Source organism: Malus domestica, chromosome 17 (genome assembly GCF_042453785.1).
Source record: "Malus domestica chromosome 17, GDT2T_hap1".
NCBI lineage: Eukaryota > Viridiplantae > Streptophyta > Magnoliopsida > Rosales > Rosaceae > Malus > Malus domestica.
The window spans coordinates 3,957,179-3,971,175 of record NC_091677.1 but is presented as its reverse complement, the minus strand read 5'-3'; the positions used below and the strand labels follow the sequence as shown (position 1 = coordinate 3,971,175).

The 13,997-nt window shown below is 38.3% G+C and overlaps 3 protein-coding genes across 3 annotated transcripts; 2 read left to right on the top strand and 1 right to left on the bottom strand.

Annotated features, from left to right (window-relative positions):
- Positions 1–10: 10 nt before the first annotated feature.
- LOC103404465 (pectinesterase 31) lies at positions 11–3,411 on the bottom strand. Its single transcript, XM_008343378.4, has 6 exons — positions 2,832–3,411; positions 2,636–2,740; positions 1,924–2,001; positions 1,584–1,771; positions 950–1,123; positions 11–489 (listed from the first exon to the last, which is right to left on the bottom strand). The coding sequence occupies exons 1-6, from the start codon at positions 3,072–3,074 to the stop codon at positions 327–329; spliced, it is 951 nt and encodes a 316-aa protein (XP_008341600.3). The 5' UTR covers positions 3,075–3,411; the 3' UTR covers positions 11–326.
- Positions 3,412–4,357: 946 nt separating this feature from the next.
- On the top strand, positions 4,358–5,550 carry LOC103404464 (uncharacterized protein At5g39570-like). The gene is made up of 2 exons (XM_008343377.3): positions 4,358–4,805; positions 5,140–5,550. Exons 1-2 carry the CDS (start codon positions 4,431–4,433, stop codon positions 5,188–5,190), a joined length of 426 nt encoding a protein of 141 aa, XP_008341599.2. The 5' UTR covers positions 4,358–4,430; the 3' UTR covers positions 5,191–5,550.
- Positions 5,551–5,679: 129 nt separating this feature from the next.
- Positions 5,680–8,491, top strand: LOC103416997 (uncharacterized protein At5g39570). Its single transcript, XM_008355205.4, has 2 exons — positions 5,680–7,380; positions 8,125–8,491. The coding sequence occupies exons 1-2, from the start codon at positions 6,217–6,219 to the stop codon at positions 8,206–8,208; spliced, it is 1,248 nt and encodes a 415-aa protein (XP_008353427.3). The 5' UTR covers positions 5,680–6,216; the 3' UTR covers positions 8,209–8,491.
- Positions 8,492–13,997: the final 5,506 nt, after the last annotated feature.

Sequence of the window (13,997 nt, the reverse complement as noted above, 5' to 3'; positions counted from 1 at the left end):
ATCGGTCGAAGGTCCAAAGGGAAAGGGGTTTTTTCATCACAAGAAAAGTACACACATTAACCATCCATGTTGCAGGCCAAAGATGAATACACATAACAGAACAAGTTGATCTATATTATCCTGGACAAACCTAAAAGCCAAATCAAACGAATTCTTCAGCACAAGCAATTACATCTGATAAACGCTAAAAGTGACCGTGTAACGCCTCTTGCACCTTGAGAACACAGGATTTGAAATAGCTATGTTGCATATCTTATGCTTTCGTCGTAAAATGTTTTCAATATACTCGACTATCTTTGTTGGGATCATTCCCATGTTTTTAACTCCTAGGCAGAATACGGTATTCTTAGGGCCATTCTCTGAGCAAGCCAAGGCCTTCCTGGATCAGGATCAATGAAACGATGCTGGAGGAACTGGTCTGCTTCCTCATCTACCAGCTCTCTTGCCCATGTCACCCGTTTTGATGGGCAACTACCCGGTCCAAAACACCTGAAATTTGCATTCAATGATACAAGCTTATCAAACTCTGCCTCTATTCACGCACTCGAAAGAAACGTTAAACTTACAACAATAATCAGTATTTCAAGAAGTTGCTATGCACAAGAGCAGATAAACTAAGTCACAACCTGAGAGGATATAATCTTCAGAAAAGGAAAAGCCTGATGAACCCGATTAAAGTAATTCAAACATCTTTCCCATGTCAGTTCTGTTTAATTTAGTTTTAGGTACCCCCACATGAACCATCTAAAAGATAAACTAGTTTGGTTTGAAAAGATACAACGTTCCTCCGAAGTTATTCTAGTCCATGTCCATAGTATTGTAATGTGAAAATTTCTTCAGTTACCTAAATTTTCTATCGCATATTTGGGTATTCAACAACAATTCCAAATTTACCGAACGGAGGCACTGTAGAATAGAAGTACAATGCAAATGGACTAAATATGTATACCTGTATTCATAAAAGCAAGCAGTTCGTTCATTCTCTGTTTTACCCCAATTATTCCATCCTACATGTCTGATGCATCCATCCATAAATGTATACGCAAAAACGACTCTTCCAAAAGGTCCCCACGGTCGTCCCAGATATGCATATGAAGTCCCTCCATTTCCAGTGATTACACATCTGCAACAATTCAAGAAAACAGGGTTGGTTTTTTAATTAAAAGAAAACAATTCACCAATTGTTCATCAATGAAGTACACGAAAACACAACCAAGTGACTTCTAGAAAATTAATCAATGGAAAAGCAAAACGTAGACAAACTCCTCTAATCATTCACAATCATCCTATCTTGAGTCAATCAGATAAGTTATAAAATGTTGTCTTAGAAAGTATGGAACTCTAACTTGTATCAGAAAGACACAGGGAAACCGGAAAGTCTAAAGAGTCAAGAGAGTACCACCGCCATTCAAATATTATAGCATAAGTATCATTATTCTTTCTTTTCCATTCGCTGTTTTCGTTTTACGAGATAGTTACTTCTCCAAGCAAAGATATAACAAAACATAGTTATGAATCAATTGCTTGTGTAAGCCACAAGCAACTTCAACCAAGATGGGCGAAAGGTTAGCGAACTAACATACCTTAAGAATACATATCCCGTTGTCTCCTGGGAAGATTTCCTGCTTTGGGCAGTTATGAAACCTGCTGACTTACAGTGGATATGACAATGCTCCAGAAGCGCCGTGCTATTGCCAAAAATGAAGTCCACACTTCCTTCAACATAACAATCTTTCAGATACTGTTTTCCATAATGCAAGTACAGGGTATCCTGCATTAAAATTCGAAGGAACCCACCAATTAGACTGATAACTGCTCTCATTTATCCTCAAATACTCGTGATTACCCAGTAAAAACAGTAAAAGTTTGAACCCAACAAGAAATTTAAGAAAATGAACAGACTAATTGGGGCAATGGGTATACCTGCCATCCAAGGAACCTGCAGTTATAGAAGGCACATCGATCAGCTGTTACTCTAATTGCCACAGCTTGACCTGAACCCTACCGAACAAAACAATTGGAAGAAAAAGTTAAACACAAATGTTGAGAGTTAATGAAGTTCAAAGAGTGAAAGGAAGAGTGAAAGTGAAGGAAACTTCAAAGGACTTTTGTATTACCATAAAAGACATAACCTTGTACATTTCCAACCTCTAACAACAAAGTTTAAACATTCCCCAACTTCTCTAATGACAAGGAAGTTGGCTATCAGTAAAACCGAAAAAAAAAATAGAAGGACGGACTTTTACAGCTTCATTTCTCACATTTTCTATCCATTTCCAAAAGTACAGAAATTTGTACAGAAAATGAGATTTTTGTGTTGGCTGAACATTCCAAACCTGGTTTTCCCTAATCAAAACAAAAAGGAAAAATCTTCTAGTCTTCCGATCACATCATTTCACTTTCCTTCACTCCCAAACAAGATTTCAAAAACCTGCGTCATCTAACGAAAACAGTAACTCCAACATTCATAACACTCCATAGAAAACAACGAAACCAAACCAAACCAACACAAACCAACAAGTTCAAAATTTCAACTTCAAACTACAAGTTTCACCATGCTCAATATACAAAAAAGCAATCAAAAGATGCAAACTTCGAGTAAAAACTAAGTGATGAAAACATAAACAAGGCTAACCTCAGGAGCGGAGTTCTCAAAAGTAATGTTCTCTGCAATAAAATCCTCTCCTTCCACAATAGCACTCCCACACCCGAAAGTCCCAGTCCCAATCATCCGAGAAGCCTACCAAAACCCACAGCGTCAGCAAAACAATACCCTTCATCCACGTGTCAAAAACCCAACTGGGTAGCATTAACAAAGTGTAGTACCTCACCTGGTGGTGCTCGATTTTGGTGGCGGTGTTGTTCCAGGTGAGCACAGTGAGCTCCGGAGCCAGACCCGCGAGCGTGATGAGGTTCTTCGTCTTGGGCACGTACACCGGCTGCCTGTAGATGCCGCGAGCGACGCGAATCACGGTGCGACGGGTATTGCAGAGTGGGACGGCGTCTATGGCCTCCTGCACCGTCCGGAAGTCGCCGGAGCCGTCCTGCGCCACCCTGAGGACGAGGGCCGCCATTTCTGATGATCTGGGAGGTCTCTGAAGTGGGAATTTCGTTAATGTTTGTGTCTTTTACTTGCATGCAGTGGCAATTGAATCGATGGTGGCGGAGATAAGACGCAGAGAATCGGCCCAGGCCGACCGACAATGACAGTGGCGGAGATAAGACGCAGAAAATCCTCTTAAATGGGCTTTATCATGAAGCCCAAACTTGAGGCCATGCAGTGTGAAAATTGGCCGAAATGATATTTTTAAGTTTTAATTGCTGAAACGACCAGTATGCGTTTGATATATGATTGTTATGTGTTTGGTCCAATCTGTAAATTTCTACGCAAATTATACATGTGGGAGCTGTCAGTTTGGTGTCACATGTAAGTTTTTATGGCTCATGGTTGTGGGTATGTTATAACGTTAATCGTTAGTAGTGAAAATAACCAATCTCCCTTATACTTTTTACTCCATCGTCGACATTTAATTTATACGTTACCAATATTCAATTCCAATTAATTCTGTTTGTACCATACTTCACCAATTCCGAAACCACCAAGTATCGATCAACTTCATACTTTTAGGGACCTATTGAAGAATTCATGTTGAGGCATCCCTACCGAAGCACAAGAGTTTCTCTCTAACGAGGAGGCCAATCACAACACAATACATGCCAACACTAGAAGAAAGCCCCTAGAGTCCCACATTGACCGCGGACGAAATCCGGAGATTCTCCTCAACTACAAAAAGAGACCATTTTCCTACAATTAATCCCTAATGTCATTATTGTATTTGAACTCGTTATAGAACTCAGTATTGATGATTATGTTTGAACCTATATACTGCGTAAACTCTTCACTATTAATGAGAACTCATCTACCCTTGTGTACGTAGCCCAACTTGGGGTGAACTACGTATATCTTGTGTTTGTTTCCTTATCTTTACATTTCTACATATTTACCTACAATTAGTGACCAGAGTAACCTTGCGAAGGTCATAACCTTAACACTTTATATTGTTCCAAAGTCTTACTAATTTTGTACATTAATATTTAGGGCTGTCGGTAAGAGTTGAACCCACGACCACGTTATTAAAAGCCTCATTATTTTGATAAGGTGCAAATAATTAGTAATATCCAATAATTACATGGACAAAATTTAACCAAAACCCTCAAAATAATGCAGACCACAGTAAAAGTCTCCGGCAAACAATGGGAATGAAGTAGTGTAAATTCCTGACACGGTATTTTCGCAGGAGAAATTGTCAACCACCATGTATGGAGCATTAACAAATATTTAAGACATAATATTATTCTCGTTGTCATTCGTTAATAACATTTGGAGTTGATCACCATTAGGAAAAGTTAATCTCCTTGATTAAATAATAATGGCGCATTACCGCTCGTACTACTCGGAGAAGGATACCGACGACGACACCGACATATTTGACGAGTACGACCCGACGCCGTACGAGGGGGGATACGACATGGGATTGACGTATGGCCGGCCTTTACAACCTTCGGAGGAGACGTGCTACCGTCACTCGTCGGCCTCCGATGATTACGATGAGCCGGAGTTCCCGTCGTACAATGAGCCGTCTGCGTACGACGACGAGGCTTTGGAAGAGGAGTACAGCAGCTACGCCCGACCATCGCACGAGGGCGACCAGTTCCGGAAACAGAGAGAGGGGAGGAAAAGCGAGTCTTTTGACGACGAGGAGCGTACTCCAGCAGGCGAAGGTGGCTATGGTCGCAAAAAATTGGTGAGACACTACTCTCTTTTTTCTTTATTTGGAATCTTCCTTTATCTGTTTAGTAAACATGCACGTAAGTTTTATGTGTTTACTTGTCCGTCTTGCACGTGATTAAAGAGATAAACACATTAAAAAACATAAACATCAAACGTTTTAAAATTTGGGATTAGGTTTGTCGAATGACAAGCACGTATGTTTGTGTTTATTATCGTATTGCATTACTTAAGCGGAATGAGAGAAACAACTATACATGCACATCAAATGACATGCATACAATTATACATAGTGTTTGTTTAGGTGTTTGTATCTAAATGTTGTGTTGTTAACTGTTGCATGCATGAAGTCTTCGTCGTGGTGGCCGGGATGTTGTACTAGCGACCAAGCAATTCAGTAACTAACATCCGTCGGGTACTCATATCCTGTTCCATCCTTCTTAATTTGATTTAAATTTATCTCAAATTATGATCGTTACAAATGAATGAGGATCCTCTTCGTAACCTCTTTGTAAGGATTCAAAGGATCATTCAATCACATCTGTTCATCATACATCGTACGGATAGTTTTCGTCAGGTACGGTTTATATTCAATTTTAAATAAACAAATTTACAATAACTTCTTACTGCACTATCTACGATGAACATACGTGATTGGAGGATCCTCGGGATCCTAACAAAGAGAATCCGAAAAAAGATCCTCATTTGTTACAAATGATGTATTGTCTCTACACGCAATGAATCAAGTTTTTGTTGTTTTATTGCCTTGAAAAATATTTACACACATGTACAAGTCTTCCTAGTTTGATTAATCGGATAATTAACTAGTATTCAATTTGAGGAGAGATTCTTCTGTACGGCAGACAGCGGCAAAGGCACATAAAGCGTCTTCCTCACTCAAAATTTTGAAAGTAAATTAAGTTTTTTATTTCTCAAAATTTTATCAAAAACATGTCATCCATAAAATTTAAGACATAGTTTCAGCAATATTACTCATCGAATAAATACTAATTCAAAAAGCACACCATGTAATGGTGGCAAAACCACATATTTAAGCCTCGCTTAACAACTCTGATTGTACCAATTATTTCAATCAGTACTGTACTAAGTATGTTGGTCAAATACGGTATAAGCCCAAAGGGAGGGAAATCCGAACCATTTCATTGGGCCCACAAAATTGTCCACAAGGCCCCACTAAAAATTTCGGATAAGGATCAATGATTGGTTAAGCCCAAGTTATGTCAATTGGTTTACAAAATGACGGCCCAATAAAAACCGTCCGCGTGTCATTAACAAGAAGGCAACGACCTGACGCGGTTTTCCAAAGGCGAAAAAACCGTCGACAACTATAAATACACATCACCCAGAACGCATCCCCTCATCACTTTTGACAGTCGCACTTCAAAGACCAAATTCCCTCCAAAACGATGCCGTACTATACCCACGCCGAGGATGAAGTCACCGACTTCGACGAGTACGATCCGACGCCGTACGGTGGCGGATACGACATATACCTGACCTACGGGCGCCCTCTCGACCCATCCGATGAGTCCTGCCACCCTAACTCATCGCCGTCCGATGATTTCGATTACGATCGCCCCCAGTTCTCATCCTACTCCGAGCCCGCCGCTTACGCTGACGAGGCTCTCGAAGATGAGTACACTCACTACGCCCGACCCACGCACCGACCTGGACCAGCTGTCGGGTTCAATCCGGGCGGGGGACATCCAGAGGGAGAGTACGAAGGCAGGCCCCAGCCGGCCTATGGGTTCCAGCCTGGCGGGGAGGTTAGGCCCGAATCAGGTTATGGTCGGAAGCCGGAGTATGGACAATCCGGTTCGGAATACGGGTCTGGGTATCAACGCAGGCCCGAATCCGATGAGCCCGGCTCCGAATATGGATCTGGGTATGGTCGGAAGCCGGAGTACGAGGCGCCCGAATCGGAGTATGGATCTGGATACGGTCGACAGCCCGAGTATAAGGCACCGGAACCAGAGTATGGATCTGGATACGGTCGAAAGCCCGAGTACGAGGCGCCGGAATCCGAATATGGATCTGGGTACGGTCGAAAGCCCGAGTATAAGGCACCGGAACCCGAGTATGAATCTGGGTACGGGAGAAAGCCCGAGTTTGAAGCACCGCCAGCTGAATTCGGATCTGGGTATGGTCGGAAGCCGAGCTACGGTGAGGAATCTGGTTATGGCGATGAGCCGCCGAGAAAGCCAAGCTATGGTGAGGAAGGTGGATATGGAGAAGAGCCACCGAGAAGGCCAACCTATGGGCGGCCCAGTTATGAGACTCCAGAAAGCGAGGAGAGGCCGAGCTATGGGAGGACTGAGTTTGAGAAGCCAGGTTACGGCGAAGAGCCGCCGAGGAGGACCGGCTATGGAGATGAGCCGCCACCCCCGAGGCCAAGCTATGGGAGGCCCGGCTACGAGGGCCAGGAAAGTGGGGAGTATGAGAAGCCCAGTTATGGGAGGAGCGAGGAGCAGGAGTACCGCCGCCCTGGTGGTTATGAGAGGCGCAGCGAGGATGATTCTGATTCCGAGCGTCCTAAGTACGGTGAAGAACGCTATGGTCGCAAGAAATATGTGAGAACCTCGCTCTTTTAAATGTCATTTATATGTTTATATTCATGGTCATTATATTAATTATTAATGATAAGCGGATTGCTTCATTTGAGTTAATTCAAGGCTTATAATGTTGGGTGATGAACATTTTAGGATTCGTTGATGTTTAGGATTGGATTGGACGACTCATTATATTCAACGTATGTTTAATAAGAAAATGAAAAACTGTTGTCCAACTCGAAGGTACCAGGATGGATTCGTTAAGACTTATCCCTTCCAATCCCCCGAAATGGTAGGATTAGAAGAGCTTAAGTTTTCGGCATGTCTAATCCCCTCACCATACCTTGAAAATTCTATCATATCGAAAATTAGACACCAAACGATCAAGTTGTCTTCTATATGACACTATCATTAGTGATTTAGATGTATTAGTGTGTTAGTTCGTAAGCATACAGCTTCATTAGTTCGTAAACATACATTTAATCTGTGCTCACGTACGAATCATATGAACTTGTCATCTGTTGGGTGCATTGTTTTGCCTCAACGTTTTTGTTGTTGTTCTAGTTTTAGACAATTTAAATCCCATGATGTTTCCGAACGTGTCCTCAATTTTGTTTTGAAAAGCTCGAATCTATGCAATGCATATAGGTCTTTGATGGTTTCTGTTTCCTATCAACCTTACCCTTCTGTAGTCTTTGGTATTTGCCCGTCACTGTTGGCTGACTTGCGTTATTTGCATCTGATTCTCGTATCTGACTATGACAGGGAAATGACGACTCAGATGACGATGAGGAGAAAAAGCAGCGCCGCCACAAGCACCACCATCGCAAGAGCTATGACGATGAGTGATCATAGTACTCGTCGCCCTTTTAACGGAGATGCATGCCGTACTTAATTAGCCACTAAATAAAAGGGTTTAGGCATGTTTTCCTCTGAGTGGTATTGTGCTACATGTTTGAGTGAGTGTACTATAAACATTTAAAGTTCTAAACTGTGGCCTTCCGAATTCAAGTGTGTGGTTGTGTGAGCATCGTTGCTTCTATATAAACATCCTTAAAACCGGATTGGATTGTTATATGCCTTTTATGTTGGGAGTTGTTGAATGATGATGACATCCCTTTGTGTTTCGATATTATCCTCGAATTTTATTTTATAAAAATCAACGAAATTCATTACAAAAATTATTTTGTTTAATTAACTACTAACCTCTTTTTTAATTACGGACGCTACGTGCTCCTTAAGAAAGGCTCTTTGCACGCATGAAAGCACGTTCTGAGAGGTTACAAAGAAGAATAAAGTAAGAAATACAGCATGGAACCAAATAGTGGTATGAAAAAAAATAATGAGACAAACAAATATCATTAATATAAGGAGACAAAGTTGTACAAAATGTACAAAAAATAGCAATTATTTAAGAGAGTCTGAATTGCTTAAAAATTGAGTTTTTCATAGCGCACAACACCCAGGAGAAAATTTCATTTGTAAACAATAAATAATGAGACAAACAATTCAATCAAATACATTGAATCCAATCTCTACGTTACCAATCAACATAAATAATCGATGTCGTTGTAAACCGTTTTAAATGGAAATGAAGAAAGTTATCTTACATAGTTACACACATGGCGACTCATGCTTAATCTATTATTTATTTATCCTGCAAAACATTAGGCAAATAATAAAAAACCATTCTCACAAATGACAACAAACAAAACAATAAGGAGACAGACTTGCACCAAACGTACAAATAGGACAAATACACATTAAGGGAAAAATAACCAAGAACAAAAAGATGAGACTTTTCAAAGCCTACCGAATAGAATCACCAAGCAATTTCCAGAGCATCAAGTGAGTTTTTGCAATCCTTCCTAAATCTGCAAAGAACACATGCATAACCATATAAGTACCTAATAAAAACTAAAACCAATTTGTCCTACTTTTGTGAAATTTCTTTGTTTTTGGTTGTGAAGAAAACAAAAGACTTTGATAAAATTTGAAAATCATCAATAAGGTTTCAGTTAAAGTGTATTAGCGGCTAAGAACTGCATCTAAATACTCTCTATCTGAAACTGAAACCTTATTCAACTTAAATATTTAAATTTCGAGAATTGTGCATAATTTTTTGAATTAAACTGTTTATAGAAATAAATCATGATAACTTAAACATATTATTATTTAAAAACTAGACGGAAATAGATGAGGTTACAACCGTCGTTTCCTCGCAAGATGAAATTGGATTTATGTCCTTATATCCTAAGAATTTTTTGTTCGGATTCTCTAAATCTGTATGAGACTGATTGTTTTGATATGTTTCCTATATTACCTAAGAATTTTTATCCAATTGCGATTACAAAAATATGATATATATATCTGAGTCTTCTTCCACAAAGAAATTCAGCGTTATATTCCAACAAACAATACCATTATGTCTTGGTTCATCAGAAATGTGTTTCTGCTAATAGTTATAGTGTCGTTGTTTCTAACTATGTGTGATGCAGTTCGTGTAAGAATGCATAACGATATTGGTCCAGATATACCGTTGACCGTCCACTGCAAATCCAAAAACGATGATCTTGGTACTCATGTGGTTCCCTTTAAAGGTAGCTATGACTTTTCATTTGGGTTACATCTTTTGGGGCGTACACAATTCTGGTGCAGGTTCGAATGGCTGGCTGTATTTCGCTACTTCGACATATACATACAAGATAGAGATGAGGGAGGTTGTGATGAGTGCACTTGGAGAATAGTACCGACGGGTCCATGCAGGTTGAATCCAGAATACAATTCGTATAACATTTGCTATTACTGGAACAAGGATGTTCCGACGGCATTTGCTCCTTAATTACTTAATTTTAATTTCTTTGTTCTTATGAGAGATGGATAATGGAACTTGGATTATGAACTTCATCATTTGGAATAACAAGAACTTTAATCATATTTTTTTTTAATTTTAATGTTGGCGAGCTATGCTCTCTAACTATCAAATTTTATCTTTTTTTTTATTATGTCGACAAATCCAAATTTCTTGAAGTAAGATGGGATTTAATAAATCGTTTGCCCTAAACTGGTTTTTGATATATAGGATCTAGGGACAAAGATTTTGACAAACATTTTTACACTCTTTTATAACCTTTAGATCTTGTAATATTCAACGGTCTTGATTAAGAGTTATCTAGAGGATTTTAAACATTAAATGAGGTATAAGTTTATAATTAAGAAATAAATAAAAATTAAATCTAAGAAAAGAATAAAAACTGAGGAAATAATAAAAATAAAAAGTTTTGCAAACACAAGGAAGAAACGAAAATGGAGTTCGTCCTGGATGCAAATGCAGAAGCATGACCATCCGAATTGCTTCGTCCAACCGCAACACGTCAAATTCCTATCACTCGCGTTGTCAAACTTAGTGTCGTTCATTCAATTGATGGATACAAAATTTTGATATTAAAGCAAATCAAGTATCAGTCTGCTTCAAATCTTCGTTCCTCGCTCTTTCATTAAATTGACAAAACTAAAACCTAAATCAACAACTCTCACTACCACCCTCAAATTTTTTATACAATTAAATCTGAGTGTGGAATTGAAATAGAATCAAAGAGGTTTTTGGGCTTTTTACCGAAATATGAGAATGAAGACTCAAAAGACTTTGAAGGTATTTTGCACAAATCAATGGAGGCCTTTGTGCGCAAGGTTTTCTTCCTCTTTTTAATTTTTAATTATTTTTTTCTAGTTTTTATTCTTTATCAGTTTTTTTTTCTTTTTCAATGTTAATTATAATCCACATAAGCATCCATGTTATTTAATAATTAAATGAGGACCCTTAGATGTTATGTAATCTAACGGCTTAAAAGGATGCAAAAAATGTTATATATATATAGGGTTTAGGATCAAGGGTCAAATATGGGGTAGCCCAATTACATATAAGTTATAAGCACATGCACAGTCCTTTAGTTTCTCGATGTGGGATTCATACTCTCAACACACTACCTCACCTGTGGTGAATTTTCAAGCCTAGCATGTGGACAATGCAAATGGGTTACATGTAGCATGTGTGCCCGTTGTGCTTCACACACAGGACAACATGCTCTAATACTATGAAGAAAGTTAAGATTCCATCATAAAACCAATTGGCAATATGCGGAGTAGACTAATTACTTATAACACATGCAAAGTCTCTCATTTTCCTGATGTGAATTCATACTGTTCAACAATTACTTAATAGAAGTGTAGTTAAAAAAAAAATTATTTGTTGACTTATTTATCCTTAATAAATGTTGTATTCCCTAAATAGAATTCTTTGGGCGTCAAGTATTTTATTTCTAGCATATTTTTGTACTCATTGGTAATTATAACTATGTAAAGACGTGTTTTCTTAAGATGAGTCTAAGAGAAATCATAACTTATCACAATATAAAGTTTACTCTAATACATAACTGAAATAATTTTTATTTACTTATTTATCATTAATAAATGTTGTATTTTCTAAGGGCACAAAATAATTTTTTTGTATATTTTGTAAGCATTGACCATTATAACTATGTGGATGCATGTTTCTTTATTACAATATGATGGTAAAAGAGCTGGTAAAATTAATGAGGCGTATATGTGGAAATGAAATAAATTTGTTTTCAACACATTAATTACATAATTTTGAGTGATAATGGAATAAACAGGACAAGCAATGAATGGGGAGGAGAAGTAGGGAAATGTAAGATGAAAAGGTAGCTGGCATTCTCTTTCTCTAAATGTGTATGTGGCTAACAATGATATATATGATGGTAAGCATCATCATAGTTTATGGTGGTAAGCAAAACTGTTCCCTTTTTAAATGTGTATGTGCCTTTTTTTTTTTTTCTTTCCATATATGTATTCTTATGTGTAGAGGTCGCACTTGGTGCGATGACAAGTGCCTTCACCCATGAGCGGTAGGTCTCGGGTTCGAGACTTGGGAGCAGCCTCTCTATAAATAGGGGTAAGGCTAGCCGACATTCACCTCTCCCAGACCCTGCATAAAGCGGGAACCTTGTGCACTAGGTACGACCTTTTTTATATGTATTCTCATGTGGCAAAAAATGTTGAGCATTTTTGGGGACAAAACAGCCACATTAAATTATTATTTCAGAATTCATATCAAATTGACACTATAAAAGAAGGATGCATCCAAGTGTTCCTCCACAAAGAAATTTAGTGTTATACTAAACTTCAACCAAACAATATCAACATGGCTTCGTTTATCAAAAATGTTTTTCTGCTTGTGATTCTAGTGTTGTTCTTAACTATGTGCGACGCTGGAGTCGACTCCACTGTCACAATGACTAATGATTTGGGTGCAGAGTTGACCGTTCACTGTAAATCTGGAGACGATGATCTTGGTTCGCATGTGGTACCTGTTCAAGGCACCTATGAATTTTCATTTGGTACCCATGCTTTTGGGCGTACACTATTCTTCTGCAACTTCCAGTGGTCGGGAAATTCTCACTACTTCGACATCTACATACAAGGCAGAGATTTGCAATGGTGTGTTAAATGTAAATGGAGTATAAGACCAGAGGGTCCGTTCAGGTGGAATCCTTATCAGAAGACATGGGAACCTTTTAAGTGGAACGAGGATCATCCGAAATTAGTTGCTCCTTAATTATTTGATTTTTAGTATGTGAAATCTGCTCTTCTGCTTCTGGAAATAAATAAGAGCTTTGGTTATTTTTAATTGTAATTTTGAGAGCATATAAACGCTCTCTATCTATCAAATTTTATCTTCTTATTTATTTCTTTTATATCAGTACCAATCTAAATTTCTCGAATCAAAGAAAATAAGATCGGATTTGATTCATCATTTTCATTGGATTCATTTCAAATTAGGCATATTTGTCGATTTGCTTTCCGAGCTAGTATAGAGCTGTCAATTTCCTCTTGAACTTTAATTTTAGCCCCTTGAACTTTAATTTTAACCGATTATCCCCCTTAACTTTTATAAATAGTCAATTCTCCCACTGACATTAGATTTTAAAAAATTTCATCTAATTTTTCGTCCACTTTGATACAGAGGCAACATATGTCAACTGCATAAGGGCAAAAAGAATGGAAAATTGGATGGATGAAATTTTTTAAAGTTTAATGCTAGGGGGAAATTGGCTATTTATAAAATTTTAGGGGGTTAATTGGCTATAATTAAAGTTCAGAGGGAAATTGACCAATTATAAGAGTTCTAAAGGATAATCGGCTAAAATTAAAACTTAGGTTGTATATCGCATATTATGTTAATATGTGTGATGCAGATTGGCCAAAAACTTATGTAAACATAACTAATGATATTGGTCCAGATATATATACCCCTGACTGTCGACCGCAAATCGAAAGACGATGATTTCACCCATTAGTTTTCCACGTAACAAGTTAATAACGCCTAACTCATCATCCTTTAATCCTCATGTACACTTAAAATATATAAACCCCATTAAAGGAGGGGAAGGATTTAGACCCAAGCGCAGATGGAATGATCTGGATTTTACTAGAGCCACCCTAGCACAAAGGTGGCTCCGCCCTTATTAGATTCTTTGTATGTTGATATATTGCATCTAAATGAATATATATATTTAAGTGCATAATTCATTCATAGTATTTTGTTTTAGTTTTTTAGG

Coding starts and splice junctions, on each gene's coding strand:
- LOC103404465 (XM_008343378.4), bottom strand. CDS start 3,074: ATGGCGGCCCTCGTCCTCAGGGTGGCGCAGGACGGCTCCGGCGACTTC. Junction 1,124..1,583: donor ACGGGATATGTATTCTTAAG/GTATGTTAGTTC, acceptor GAATTGTTGCAG/ATGTGTAATCACTGGAAATG. Junction 490..949: donor GCTTGCTTTTATGAATACAG/GTATACATATTT, acceptor TGCAAATTTCAG/GTGTTTTGGACCGGGTAGTT.
- LOC103404464 (XM_008343377.3), top strand. CDS start 4,431: ATGGCGCATTACCGCTCGTACTACTCGGAGAAGGATACCGACGACGAC. Junction 4,806..5,139: donor GCTATGGTCGCAAAAAATTG/GTGAGACACTAC, acceptor GCATGCATGAAG/TCTTCGTCGTGGTGGCCGGG.
- LOC103416997 (XM_008355205.4), top strand. CDS start 6,217: ATGCCGTACTATACCCACGCCGAGGATGAAGTCACCGACTTCGACGAG. Junction 7,381..8,124: donor GCTATGGTCGCAAGAAATAT/GTGAGAACCTCG, acceptor TGACTATGACAG/GGAAATGACGACTCAGATGA.